General features: G+C 39.3%; 1 protein-coding gene across 1 annotated transcript in view; it reads right to left on the reverse strand.

Moving 5' to 3' along the window:
* Window positions 1–14,515, reverse strand: part of PAWR (pro-apoptotic WT1 regulator) — a 71,857-nt gene that overhangs the window by 16,056 nt on the left and 41,286 nt on the right. Inside the window, exon 3 of the mRNA XM_059473063.1 lies at window positions 1,087–1,121. Coding sequence (XP_059329046.1) covers window positions 1,087–1,121 — 35 coding nt within the window. The remainder of the gene's footprint in view (window positions 1–1,086; window positions 1,122–14,515) is intronic.

Here is a 14,515-nt window from a genome sequence, read left to right on the forward strand (position 1 = left end):
GTATCATTCAACTGGGTTTATGAGAACCTGGGAATATAAATATAAAAGACACCGTGCTAGGAAAGCTAAAGCATAACAGGATAGGTTATTCTTTTTTACAGTGTGGGAGGTGAGATTCTGGAACAGGCTGTCCAGAGAAGCTAGGGGTGTTTCCCTCCCTCCAAGGTTCAAGGCCAAGCTGGATGTGGCTCTAAACAATCTAGTTCACTGGAAAGTGTCTCTGCCTATGGCAGGGGGACTGGACTAGTATTCTTCAAGGTCTCTTCCAACCCAAACCATTCTATGATTCCACAGGTGAACAATATTGAGGGGTAGTAAATACAGCAGTGAAAGCTAGATAATTGTAGATGCTCTTTGTACTTTCTTCTACAGCCATATATATAAACTGATGAGTTAAACACCTACATATTTTACCCAAGTAAAGGATACCTGAAAGCGAATGCATTAATGTACCAGATAAAAACATTCTTACACAAGTGTCTTCCTTCAGTTGCTGCATTTGAGACCCCATGTTAGCTGTGATAGCTGTGTCAGTACTAATTCCACATTAGTGGAATTTCACACAGCTCTCCGTTTCATCAAGAACTTCTGAAGTATTTATCTGATTAAAAAGCTGGAGTAATGACCAGGGTAATACTTGACTCAAAGACAAACAAATAACAAACAGGACATGCTATATATGAGAAACACCTCTACAACTGAGACAGTAGTATGACAAAACCATCTTTCACTATTACTGTGGAGAGCAACAAAATTATCTTCCTTTATTCAGCTTCGGAATACAATGGTTCATAAATTAAACTGTGAAAATACCGGCTTCTAGGCAATGTGTAGTCAAGTTTGACATTTGATTGGAAAATTATTCTGCCCTAGTAAGACCTAGTAAAACATTAGTGGAATTTATTTTAAAACAGTAACATAATAGAAGGCTTTGAATAAGCTTGCTGCATCTTTCAGGTCCTTTGCATGCTATCAGGCTATATATCTACAGTAGCAGTATGATGGCTTCAACTACAAATAGCCATTTAATCAGCATTATTTCTGGTAGAAATATAAACAAAATTGTTGTGTATAAAGATCTCATACCTTTTATACCTGCTTGAAACCATTCTGGAGGAGTCCTAAAAGAAACAAAAAGGAAAAATTAATTAGTATTTTTCTTGTAGCTATACTGCCAAAATACCTTATCAGTCCAAAACAGTCTGCAGTGCGAGCAGTCCCATGCCAAGTACAAGTCAGTTTGCATTATTTTGTTGTCAGGTTCAGACAATACCAGGACTATTGTCACCATGTTCTTGCTTCTGAACATCACCCCAGAAGCCTTAAGTGTCTGCCTCTGATTACATCATAAAACTGGATGCACTTATTCCATCCCCCTGCAAGCTCATGAAGCAGCTCACACCCTGCCACCAGTACATCTCCACCACTAACTAGTATGGCAACACGTGTGCCCTTTGATAGTTGTTTATCAACTTGTCCAAGAGCAGCAGAGCAAAACTGTTTCAATTCCTGAGCACCACTGCTGTCCTTCCAGATAGGAACAAAAACTGAAGCTGCCAAGTACAAAAATTAAGACATGTTTCAACTGGTAAACAAGGGCTCAGATTTGACAGAGTAAGTCCATAAATATTTTTTAGGATGTTGTAAGAACATGAACCAATTATTTTCTTAGTCATAGGCAAAACACCCCCGGCAAATAACAAGTAAAAAGTCAGGAAAGAATATTCAAGGAGTTAAAGGACAATTGCCTTTACAAAAAAAAAAAAATAAGGCAAAGTATGAAATGCTGTCTAATTACAACACTTACTGTGGGCAAAGAACCAAACTAGCTCTTAAAACAAGATGCAAGAGAAATTCCATCCACTCTGAAAATTCTATAGAACATGACACTGTCTTCACTAATCAGCACACTAGTGACTTTGTAAGTAAATAAAAAAGCTAAAAATTAGGACACAAAGAGTATTACTTTAGTATAGAAAATAGTATTTTAAAAATATTTGTATTATAGAAAAATCTTGATCTGAAAGTACATTTTATTTTATGAAGCATTTTCCATTTCTGCCATATGTGCTACATCTTATCCCTAAGATAAGCAGAACAAAATTCAACAAATTCATGGGAACTAGTTAAAGAAACCCACAAATTTGGCAAAATTGCCGGTTTAACACTGATAGCTATTTTTATCATTGATGACAGCATCTGAAAATTAGTGATTCCCAGCTATGAAACAGAAACCTAATTTTACCTCTAAAAGGGCAGAGAAACAATTTTAAATGTTACCAATGCTATTTTTAAAGTTTACTTTAGGGTAGGTTATCTTTGAAAGGTCATGGAAGCAGGGGGAGGTTTCTGAGGACTAAAATGAAGTAAATATCATTCCTTTCTTCAAGAAGGATAATCCAGGGAACTACAGGACAGTCCTTAGCTCACATCCTGAGTAGAAAATGGAACAAATCCTCAAGGACAGGAAGGTGAAATCAGCATGGCTATATGAAGGGGAGACCATGCCTGACCTAACAGCCTTCTATGATGAGAGGACTTGGTGAATGAAGGCAAAGCAGATGATGCTTATCTAGATGACAGCAAAGCTTTCAACGCCTTCCCGCACAACATGTCTATGGAAACAGAGGCCAGATAAGCAGACCATGAGATGCAGTGACTACTGGGTCCAAAGGGTTACGAGCAGCAGCAGAAAGTCCAGCTGGATGCCAGCCACCTTGCAGAGATTGATACAGGGGCCAGTACTGTTTAATGACTTCAGTAGTGACCTGAATTATGAGACAAAGTACAGCCCCAGCAAGTTGGCACACTACAAACAACTTGGATGAGAGGTTAACAATACATCAGGTGGCTGTGTTGCCACCTAGAGGGACACACACAGGTTGGAAAATGGGCTTACAGAGACCCCATGAAGTCCAAAAAAAAGCAAAACACCAAGTCTTACCCCAGAGTCTGGGGATGAATAATCCCAAGCAGGAGTACTTGCTGTGGAAAGCTGCTGTACAGAAAAGAACCCTGGTGTCCTGGTGACAACAAGTCAAACATAAGCCATCTCTGTGCCCTTGCAGCAAAGGCCCATGGCATCCTCAGGATGCACTGCCATCAGGTTGAATGACAGCATCCTGAGAAGAGCTGCAAAGACAGTGAAGGGACTAGAGGAGAACTCACACAAGGAGTTGCTGAGGTCACTTGGCTTGTACAGCCTGGACAAGACTGAGGGGAAGTTGCAGCTACAACTTCCTCAGCTGCAGTCACAACTTTCTCATGAAGGGCTGAGGACGGTCAGGCACTGATCTCTCCTCTGTTGTGACCAGTGACAGGACCTGAGGGAATGTCTGAAGCTGTGTCAGCAGACTTAGTTTGGATATTAGGAAAACGTTCCTCACATCTCAGGGCGGTTGGGCACTTGAAAAGGCTCTGCAGGAAAGTGATCACAGCACCAAACCTGATAGACCTCAAGAAACATTTGGACAATACTCTCCGGCACATAGTGTGACTCTTGGGGTGTCCTGTTCAGGGACAGAAGCTGGACTCGTGGGTCCTCTCCAACTAAGCATATTCTCTAATTCTCCTCTGCTCAGCCCTGGTGAGACCACGGCTGGCATGCTGGCTCCAGTTCTGGACTTCTCAGTATGAGAACAATATATTGGAGAGCTCCAGCAAGGCTGAACATATGATTAAAGGTCTGGAGCATCTGACACATAAGGAGAAGCTGAAAGTGCTGGAATGTTCAGCCAGGAAAATAGGATGCTCAAGAGGTATCTTGCAAATGTGTACAAATTCCTGATGGGGTAAAGATGATGGAGATATATTTCTATCTGTTGTGAAATAAAAACCCAACTGGCTCCAGTCCTGAGCAATTTGCTACACATATCCTGCTCTGTCTGCAAGACTTGGATGGAGACTTCCCAAGATCCCTTCAAGTCCTAAAGATTTTTAGCCTTAAGACAGTCAGCAATGACTGATGAAGTGATTTGACTCTGAGGTATCCAAAGAGATTTCAATTGTTTCATCTAATACATTAAGATCCATGTTCCCTGTATCTGAGACTGAAACAGCACATCAGTAACATCAGACACAGTTCCTGGTGGTGATGGTCTCAGAAACATCCCAGCTGCCCCATTAGCCATGGGCAAGTGGTTCAATTGCCTTTTGAGACTTGGATGGAGAGTTACACTGGGTCTGAATTTTGCCTAACTGCCTGCAGATACAATAAAGTAGGAACTCTGAGCTCTAATCTTCCTCAGTTCTTATTTTTTTAACAGCTTCGTTTCTTCAGGGAAATGCTTCCTGGTGAACATAAGCCTTGGTTTGCAGTGAAAGGTAGAATTCATGAGAAAGGGAGAAACTGCACCTGAGACTGCAGTCTGGTGAAGCACACTAAGAAATCTTGTACAAAGAAATCTTAAGGTAAGAGATGCTTGTTTTGTACTCTAGACACTAAAAGGATACAATGAATGCACTGCATACCCCCATATTTGCTAAAACATTTTCATATACTAAATGGAAATAAAGCTGTAAAGCAATTACATGGACTTGTACATTTAATTCAACTGCACACTTTTAAAAGTTTGGCACTACTATTCAGAAAAGCCAGCTCTTCAGAAAAAGCTGGGAAAGCAAACAAATGCTGAGACCAAGTGCATAGCAAATACTCTCATTTGCTACAAATGACAGCCTGTTAAAACAAACAAACAAAAAAACCTTGACTCAATTAACAAGTCTTTTGTAACAGATGTTTCACAGTAAGTAGTAGTGGTTTTTATTTCTGGAGTTGAAACTAACTATGAACAAAAAGTTAAAAAGGCACACCTGATGCACAAAAAAAAATCCCCTGAAGCTCAAATTAATATTGCAGATTTTATAGATTATGATTTTTATTACTTTGAAATCTCTAATGTAAATGCAAACCAATCATTCTTTAAAGTGATGATGAAAACACTAGGAAAATGTATTATTTACCTCTGTTCTCATCTTATGAAATTTATTTTGTGTGCATCCAAAAGACTCTGGCAACATGAATATAAGTAGTCACACTGTAAATAGCCTAATGTGCCTATAAACCAAAAAATAATCTAAGATTTGAAACTACTCAGAGATCTGAAAATGAGGCAAGCATCTATAATTTAAGATCTTGACTCCTCCACTTTTGGAGAACTGAAGGTTGGCAGAAAATCAAGGAAGGGAAGGAGAAAAGGAGGGACGTGCCTGTTCTGACAAAGAGTTAACCTAAAAGCAGATGACTGTTCTTGTACAAAAGTACTTATTTACAAATCTGGCTTATATTCCTTAATATTTTTTTAACTTTTATTTTTAACCCATATTTAAAATACCTCATCTTTACTATAAAAGTGAATGATCAGTCATGAGCAATGAAGAGATTTGCTCATTTGAATGTCTCCCTCTAAAAGAGGAATTCTTTTTATAGTCTGTGGCAATCCTGAATGGAAAAACAGTAAGTAAAGAATTAATCTGTAACAATGCTAATGGTTTCTTTCATACTGGTGAAAAAATACTGCTGCCAAAGACATTTACCTGCATCAGTTCTTTGTCCAAGGCTGAAATCAAGCTCTCACTTCAATGCAGTATTCCAAACACAGCCTTAAAATTACTTTTACTATTTGCACATGATCTCAGGCAGCTTGCATTTACCCTTTAACAGCATATACTTCACTAATAAACCAAATTATTAGTGAACACTCTACAAACTACTGCAGAGTGACATACATCAGCATAGCTCCAAAAAAGTGGTCATGTTCCCTTTTTGTTTTGTCTACAAAAGTGATTGTGTGGATGGTATTAATGCAGGACAGGGTGTGATCTATGAAAAAACCAAGGAAAAAGAAAACATATTCCCACATTCCACATGAGCTCCTTCATGTGATTCACTGCACAGACTAACTCACAGACATGCACCTGCTGCACCAGAGAATATGTAAGGTCAGAAAAGGCAGCTGAGACTATTTCAGTTAATGAAACCATTTACTGCCAATTAAATCTCTGTCAAACTAGGATGAAGGAACTTGGCTCTCTTCTTTGCTCCTGGCTCATCTTGGTATTTCATTTGGCCAACAGAGAGACTGCATAAACAAGCTGGTCATCGGGCTTTAAATAAATAGAATTGTCTGTGTTTACAAGTGTCTGACAAAGTTTTCCAGATGTTAAACCCACCCTGCTATTACAAATTTGCTAATTAAAATGCCCTAACAAACACTGGTTTTAAACAAGTACAGACTCTGGAATCAGCTGGACTATGTAAAAGGGTCACTGGAATCCCTTGAAATACTACTTAGAAGTTCTGCAAACAATTACAGCAAATCCCCTGGATCAAATCAGGATGTTAGGGCTCACTAGTATATATGCTGACATGAAGAATATGCACACTATTTTGAAATAGAACTATACACTAGTGCAAATTATTACTATATAATGATATTCCTGCAACACGCAAGGTTAAGTTTTGACTGAAATGAGGCTATCAAAACAATTTTCTTTTCATATATAATTCAAATGCAGGCTTCCTAAAAAGTTTCTTGTACATTCTTCAAGATGTGAGCAAATACAACTTCACTACATGGAAGAAAGAGGCCTACTGCTGGGGTTTCTTGCCTTTTTACATACCAAGGTAGATTCTATTTCCATCCAGCAAATCAAGTTAACTCCTGTACCTTAAATCACATCTTGATTAACTACAGCTACTTCTCACATTCTGTACAACTCTGCATTGAGATTTGTTTGGCAATGGCAGTTCCATACTTTCTGCAATACAGACAAGGTTTCATTCAGCTCCTATGTGGGATAACATCTAAATGCTAAACAACTGAAAGGCAATCTGACTCTAATACAAACCAGGAATGACTGCAGATGTGAAAAACAGCAAAAAGACAGATGAAATATCTTTCTTCTCCTCCCACCAAAATTTCCCAATAGCAATTCTCCCTCAGGAGTCAAGAGATACTATTTACCTTCCATTCCTGAATCACTGAATTAAAGCATACGGTGCATTGGAAAGGACCCATCAGGATCATCGAGTCCAATTCCTGTCCTGAACAGAATATCCCAAAGATCACACTGTGTGACTGAGAGTGCTGTGCAAACACTTCTCAAGCTCTGTCAGGCTTGAGGTTCTGATCACTGCCCTGGGGAGCCTGTTGCAGTGCCCAATCATCCTCTGGGTGAAGAGCTTTTTCCTGATATCCAACCTAAAGCTCTCTTGACTCAGCTTTACGCCATTTCCTTGGGTCACAAGAGCAAAGAGATTGGTACCTGCCCCTCCTCCTCCCCTTGTGAGGATGAAGACTACAATGAGGTCTCCCTTCAGTCTCCTCTTCCCTAGGCTGGACAGGTCAAGTGACCTCAGCTGCTCCTCATATGGCTCCCACTCCATATCCTTCATCATCCTTGAGGCTCTCCTCTTGATGTTCTCTAATAGCTTTTAAAGAATGTCTCTTACACATAGTGGCACCCAAAGCTCCACACAGGACTTGAGGAGAGGCCACCCCAGTGCAGAGCAGAGCAGGACAGTCCCCTCCCTTGCCCAGCTGGTGATGCTGTCCCTGATGCCCCCAGGACAGGGCTGGCCCTCCTGGCTGCCAGGGCACTGCTGGCTCATGTTCAGCTTGCCATCCACCAGGATCCCCAGGTCTCCTTCCTGTTCCCCAGTCTAGGCACACAACCAGGACTGCCCCATTCCAGGTGCAGGATTTGGCACCTGCCCTTGTTAAATTTCAAAGTGTTGGTGATTGCCCAAATCTCTAATTTGTCATGGTCTATCTACAGGGCCTCTCTGCCCATGAGGGAGTTGACAGTTCCTCTCAGTTGTGTCACCCCTTTGAAAGCATCTAGAGATGTTTTTCATAGAAATGCAACACAACTTTCTGCACCTTAACTTTATTTTTACAGCCTCATCTTACTTTCTCCTTATTTAGTATGTTATAACAGATCTTCAAACAAGAACTAACAGATGTGCTACAATGCTTGGGTTCAAGTGATAGATATTACCCCTGCAAAGCCAAGGGAGTTATGACTCATCTGCCTGTTTACACAGAGCCAGGGGGCCACGGAGAAACACTGCAAGAACACCTCGGGAATCAATCAGAGTTCTCACAGGTAAGTATCCACAATTTGTACCTATGAAGAAATCTATTAAGGACAGAAAGTGAGAGAAAATAATTAAAGAAATACCTGCAGATAACACAAGTAACTCCCAGGTAAGTCAAGTATCTGCCAGAAGAAAACAGCTCCCAGAAATAAGGAAATCAGAAACACACATTTAAACAAATTAACAGAGCTTTTCTTTTATTTGTTATTCTCTATTTCTATCATCAAGCAGTATTTACCACTGAGGAGTCAGAAAAAGAGCTCAGGACAAGCAGTTAGGCACTCAGAACAAAAACTGTGAATGAGTTTATTAAATTAGGGTGAAAAAAACCTGACTAGATCTCAGGTGACTCACAGAAAAAGCAGAGCAGGAAAAATGACCAGAAAGACAATGTGGTATCCCTAAAAAGTAAGAATCTGTAGGCTCCCATCAGACAAAAGTATTTGAAATCACACAAGGGCTCAGCTACAACTCAAAGCAGTGTTTCCAGAGCAGAAAACCTAGCTCTGTGTTGCATACCCCAGCATGAAGATTAAAGGTATGCAGTTGTTTCTGAGCTAGCAAAGTCCAGTAATGTCCTTGTAGCACTACACAAAAGGCAGCCCAAACTGGTGCTGTGATGTTCATACCATTTAAGAGGACTGGTTCCTGGTACGTGATTCCTCAAACAGCACTCAGGTATGACATAAGAGAGCATTAGGTAGCACGAACCAAAACCATGCCAAAAAATGTTGCTAATAATTAAGCCACAGGCTCTATCAGCAGTGCAGCAGTTGAGCTCACACCCATGTCTTGCACTTTTTAACAGTATAAACACAGTCAGACTGTCTCCACCAAACAACTATGAATTAGATTCCTCCTCCCCCCTCCTCAGCCATCACAATAATTACACTAGACTGCAAGGATGTAGAGATGGAGCAGCAGGCTACCCTGCCCCAGCCATCCTCCCACCACCATGGAACTGGAATATGCACCTTCCAAACGCACCAGCACATCTGAGTAACTACTGCTATGGTGTTCTCTAACTGTTCATAATATGAATGTATGGTACATGTTACAAGGTGTCTGACAAATACTGCTATGTGTATCTCTGCAGAGTACACATTTCAGCTCATCTTTCAGCAGCACCAAGCAAGCTGTCTCCCCTCTCCACCTTGCAGCAGGGATCCTCTTGGGCCATGGGCCATGCCAGTTCCTGCAGGAAAGCACCTCCTCCCTCTCTGTACACAGCCAGCAGGTACTCATACTGTTACCTGAGCTTCAGATTTGTTCCTGCCCTGAAAGCAGTATTAATTAAAGTTCTCTCTCTAGAGCAGAAACACAGGAAAGTGCAAGAATCAGGAGTATTTCCATACCTTACAAAAGTTTTTAGTGTCAGTCAGGCTGTGTAATCTATTTGTACAAGCAGATACCTCAGAAAGACCCTCTTTTTCAATCAATTTGTATGTGCTCAATGGCTCTCCTTGCCAAAGAAACCTCAGCTACAGTTTATCATTATACTTTCAGGATCACTTGTTTCCCCACCAAAAAAAAAAAAAAAAAAAAACCAAAAAAAAACCACAAAAACCCAGCTGACTTAAAGAGCTAGTCCAAAACAGAAAACCTGTGGGGAAAAAAAATAAATTCCTTAACATGAGGTCCCTCTAGGCTGCTCAAAACATTAGTTGGGAATTTGAGAAACTGCTTCCTATTCCTTACATCTGCATAAAGGTCTCAAAAAAGGCTCCAGACCAGTGTAACAGCAGCTAGTGCTGGTGCAATTCTGGAGCACAGCTACATGAGCTCCATAGTGAAAGAAACAAATAGGGCAACAACAAACCAAATTTCTATTCACATAGGCTGACTACATAGCAGCAACATCTGAAGACAAGAAAAAATTAGAATAAAAGTAAATAAAGCCCCCAGAATATGAAATCTTAGTGGAAGGACCACAACCAAACTTCAGCAGAAGAAATCATAACTTACAAGCTCTGCTTCACACATGCAGTATATAAGGATCATAAAGATCTGCTCTTCTGCAGAAGAGCAGCTGTGCTGAAAACCCTGTAGATTCCCAGGCACAGCTGTGACTCTAAAGCAAGAACAGGAAGCCTCCACAATGCCATGCCTGCACGGGCTTGATTCAGCTTTAGTTTTCATGCAGGTCCTGTGACAAACAGTTGTGCACACACACAGGCCCACAAAATCAAATATTCAATTTTAAGATATTTCATAGTACATTTAATTCTATTTACTGGGAGCGAAATCCATTCATCAAACAAAATTTTAAGCTTAAACCACTTATCCACTAAATTAAACTTTACTAAGCCCAGATGTTAAAAATGTTAATAATGCTGTATTTCTTTCTAAGAAAAGCAAAGTTTGCTATCAAAGGTAATCAAATTTATGCTGACAGTGATCAAGCACTGAACACAAATAATGCCTTCCACAAAAAACTGAAAGATCTCTTTTCTTGGTGAGTTGTCAGGAAGACAAATCTTGGTAGTCATTATCAGTATTTCCCTTCAAGAGCAGAAGTCAGGCAACTCAAAGCAGGGATGCCCAAGCTGCATCCTCAAGGTTACATGTTGCTTAGCCAAGCAACTTTTTCTGGCTCATAGGCAATTTACAGCCACCCTCTTTCCCACGGGTCTCACATCAGTAACTGATAACTCTCAGCTCCCTGATTTCTTAGGGGCAAAAAGGACCCTGATTTCACTTGAAAGCACTTTCCAAAGCAGCAGTATTGGACAGTGCACATGCAGTACAGCTGAATCAGATGTGCATGTGCAGATCCTTTGGCAAAGTAAAACCCACTGAACATGCATGGATCAGCAGCACTCTTCCAACAGACACATTATATACTGAATTTGCTCACATGACAGGAAAGGACGAAGATTTTGGCAGTGAAAAATTATGTTGCTACAACATCATCTTATGACACAGCCCACTCTGATGAGAAAAGCAGACTCCGCTTTTTTAAAATCTTCTACTAAAACCACAAATCCATACAATCCAACTAAAAGCTAGCAATCTCATTTTTATCAAAACAAATCCTTGAGTGTAGTTAAAGCCTCCAGTTATACCAGACAAGAACACCGTGCAACATTATTACTCAAACTCAGAAGTTCCCTTGAAGATTTTAATTAAAAATTTACTATGTAGTGTGCGGTTTTTCCAACCTGCAATAATACATACAGAAAAAAGCAATTAAAGCAAACCAAGATTGCAAAGTCTACCAATTCAGAACAGGTCAGAACGTCCCAGACCTATGCCACTTTCATTCAAACTCATGATACTGCCCTTCCTGACATCATGATGTCATGATGACATCATGACAACATTTCTTACGTGGAACACAAAGAACAGTACTCAGTGAGTAATGCTGAATATTTGTACTTGCTACCTCTTCACAAAGTGGACACATGCCTTAATTACTTAGTTATTAACATATTCAAACTGCTCTGAATATAGGCCCATTTTGCTAGAAATTACCTCAGTGATTGCCTGATCATGTGTGACTGTGAAAACATGAAATTCCTGTGTTCCTGTTTTCCTTACACAGATCACAACAATCATGTGCGTCTCCCAAGCCATGGGAGCCCTGGCAGATGCTAACTGAAGCACCTGGCTCATGTTATGACCCACACAGGGCAGCAAATTCCCTCCAACTAATGTCACTTTAAAAACACTGCACACACACAAAACTGACTAAAGGTGCAAATGTATTTTAAAATTTAGTAATATTTTAATACTTCACACTGAATTGGAATACTTTTTAACTAATTTTGATGCAAACACTTTTAGACATACAGTCAGATTTCCTAATGAGTTTTCTACTGCAGACACAATTATTGCTTAAGTGCTTTGTGGATATTAATAACTGCTTTCATATCATCTCTGTGAAGTGCATCACAGTCCACCTGCAAATAGAAAACCTAAGATGAATATTATCTGGTAGTTAAATCTCAAATATTAGAGTCTCATAACCTGATTTGGCAAAATTACTTATGACTTCCAAACTCAAACATACGTCACCACAATTAATGTTTTTCTGTACTTTAACCACATTTAGCTCCTTTTAAATACAATACCAATGTTATAATCACGTTATTACGCAAAATAATTCCTGGCCAAACATCTAAAAAATGTAGGGCTGAAAAAAACCATGTTTAATACATTTATGCATGCCTAGTGTAGCACAACTACATTTTCTCTGTGGATGGAAATGAACATCAAGCAACAATCACAGCAAAACACTTACAAAAGATTAATTACTACCCTTGAATGCATGCATACAGTTCTTCATACATGAAACCTAGATGCCAAACACCTTTGAAAAGCCAAGATCATGTATGAATAGGCATGAATACTATTACCACATACTTTGGATAATGAGAGTAATTGTAAAATGATGTTGTATGACATTACACAGCTAAATGAAAAGCCAGAAAAGGTAAAATAGTCAAGAAGTGCAACTTGAGTCGGCTTATTTAGCAGTAAAATCTCAGCACAAGATTGAAGTACAAAACTCTAGGGATGCTTGTGTCAAGCAGGTTTGCTTGTGTCAGCTGTCCTTCTGAAAGAAATGCAGGTAACAAATTTAGATCCCTGCATTTCTCATAGTCTGCCACAAGGCTAAGAAGAAATTTTATTCCTTACCTGTATTTATTGCTTTCAGCAAAGCTTATAAGGTATGTCTATTAAACATTTAAACATTAAACACTGATATATGTCCTTGCTTCCAAAAATTTCAATGTGTTAGGCCACATTTAAAGAAAAGAATCATATTTAAGCAAACAGAACTACACTTCTGTAAAGATATCTCTGGGCCACATTCCTTTTAGAAAGTGCCTGCAATGTTTTGGTGAAACGTTCAACTTATTTAGCACAAAAGATTAAAAAAAGATCAAATGTGGTTTTCCTTCAATTTTCAAAGGCTTTTGAATGACTCACAACTGAATGCACAAGGCATAACTAAAGGGTCATGTTAATAAATCAAGTTTACATTACTTCACTAGCCACCTAACCTTCATATTGAAGTTACTACAATGAACCCAACCTACTGTGACACAATTTCATAGTTGTACCATTAATGCTAATTATGTAGACATTTCATCCTACCCTCACCTCCAATCAACAAGGATTCTTTCAAAGGTACTGGGTAATTTCTACACTAAACTGAATGATTATCCAAGCATCCATCACAAGCTAACCTCTGGCAGAGTACAAAAACCTGCACTGCTGCCACAGAGAGGAGTGGGAGCAACTCAAGACATGGCCATACTGCTGTGCATGTAAGTCAGTGCTCTGAGCTGAAAACTAGGGCAGCTTTGCCTTCCATTGTCTTGGATTAACAGCTCCACAGGAATTCAGTACTAGGATCAAGCTTTAGTCTGTCTGCTAATGCACATAATTTGTACTTACTGCAGGAATATAATACAACTTACAGTCAACAAGGTTAAGTGCTACAAATGAAGTGACATTTCTTTGCCTGGCAAATCCATTCTGTGTTTGTGACTCCAATTCAGTGTGGATGTTTAACTGTCTAAAATATATCTAACAATACTGTATCTTGTACAAAGTAATTTTGTAAGATTCAACATCTTAATTTCTTGTTCATGTACATGCTAAGACCAACACAGGGAGAGCAAGAAATGTGCATTACAATTGCATACACAAAGCAAATTAATTGTTGGAACAAAATTATTGCTATTTCCAACTGAAGTGCAAGGTCTTGAATGAGGCCCTGAGCTTTGCAGCAATAATAATATAAAATTAGGTACAGCAAAACAGTTGTCATAGTGAGTCATCTCATACTGGGGTCCCAGACTTCAGAATGCTTGAGAGACAAAATTCTCCTCCCAGCTTCATACCAGCACTAGAAATACCAAGACAGGTTTCTAGCAGATAACTGCAGAGTCTTTGGCAATCAGACAGATGCAAAAGATATTGGTAACTGTGATAGTTATTACCTTCAATTTCTTAATATGGAATTAAGAAATACACTAGACAAATTCTGTGTGACAATAATTAAGATCAGCATTCCCTTTCTACATTAAGATATTCTAAATCATTCTAGTATTTATAAATAATTACCTTTCAGTTGAAGGATTCAGAGTATTAGTTTCACAAAGGCTGAATTCAGTATCTAAGTGACTCAGAATTTCCTCTTTCCATGCCCACAGGCACAAAAATCAGTATCTCTCACTATAACTGATTCTTATTTCCATGTTATGTTAGCAGCAAAAATCATCCTGACATGTTTGGGTCAAGTTTTCCAGGGAGAGGAAAGGATTCAGCTCATCCACTGAGGACCATTTTGTCCTCAGTGAGGAGAAAAACACACATCTAGAACGCAATAAGCCCCATTCTCATGCCAATGACAAAAGTAATTTTGAAGTTCTTAAAATGCTTTATTGTCTCTTGATGCTT

Source organism: Ammospiza nelsoni, chromosome 5 (genome assembly GCF_027579445.1).
Source record: "Ammospiza nelsoni isolate bAmmNel1 chromosome 5, bAmmNel1.pri, whole genome shotgun sequence".
Classification (NCBI taxonomy): Eukaryota; Metazoa; Chordata; class Aves; order Passeriformes; family Passerellidae; genus Ammospiza; species Ammospiza nelsoni.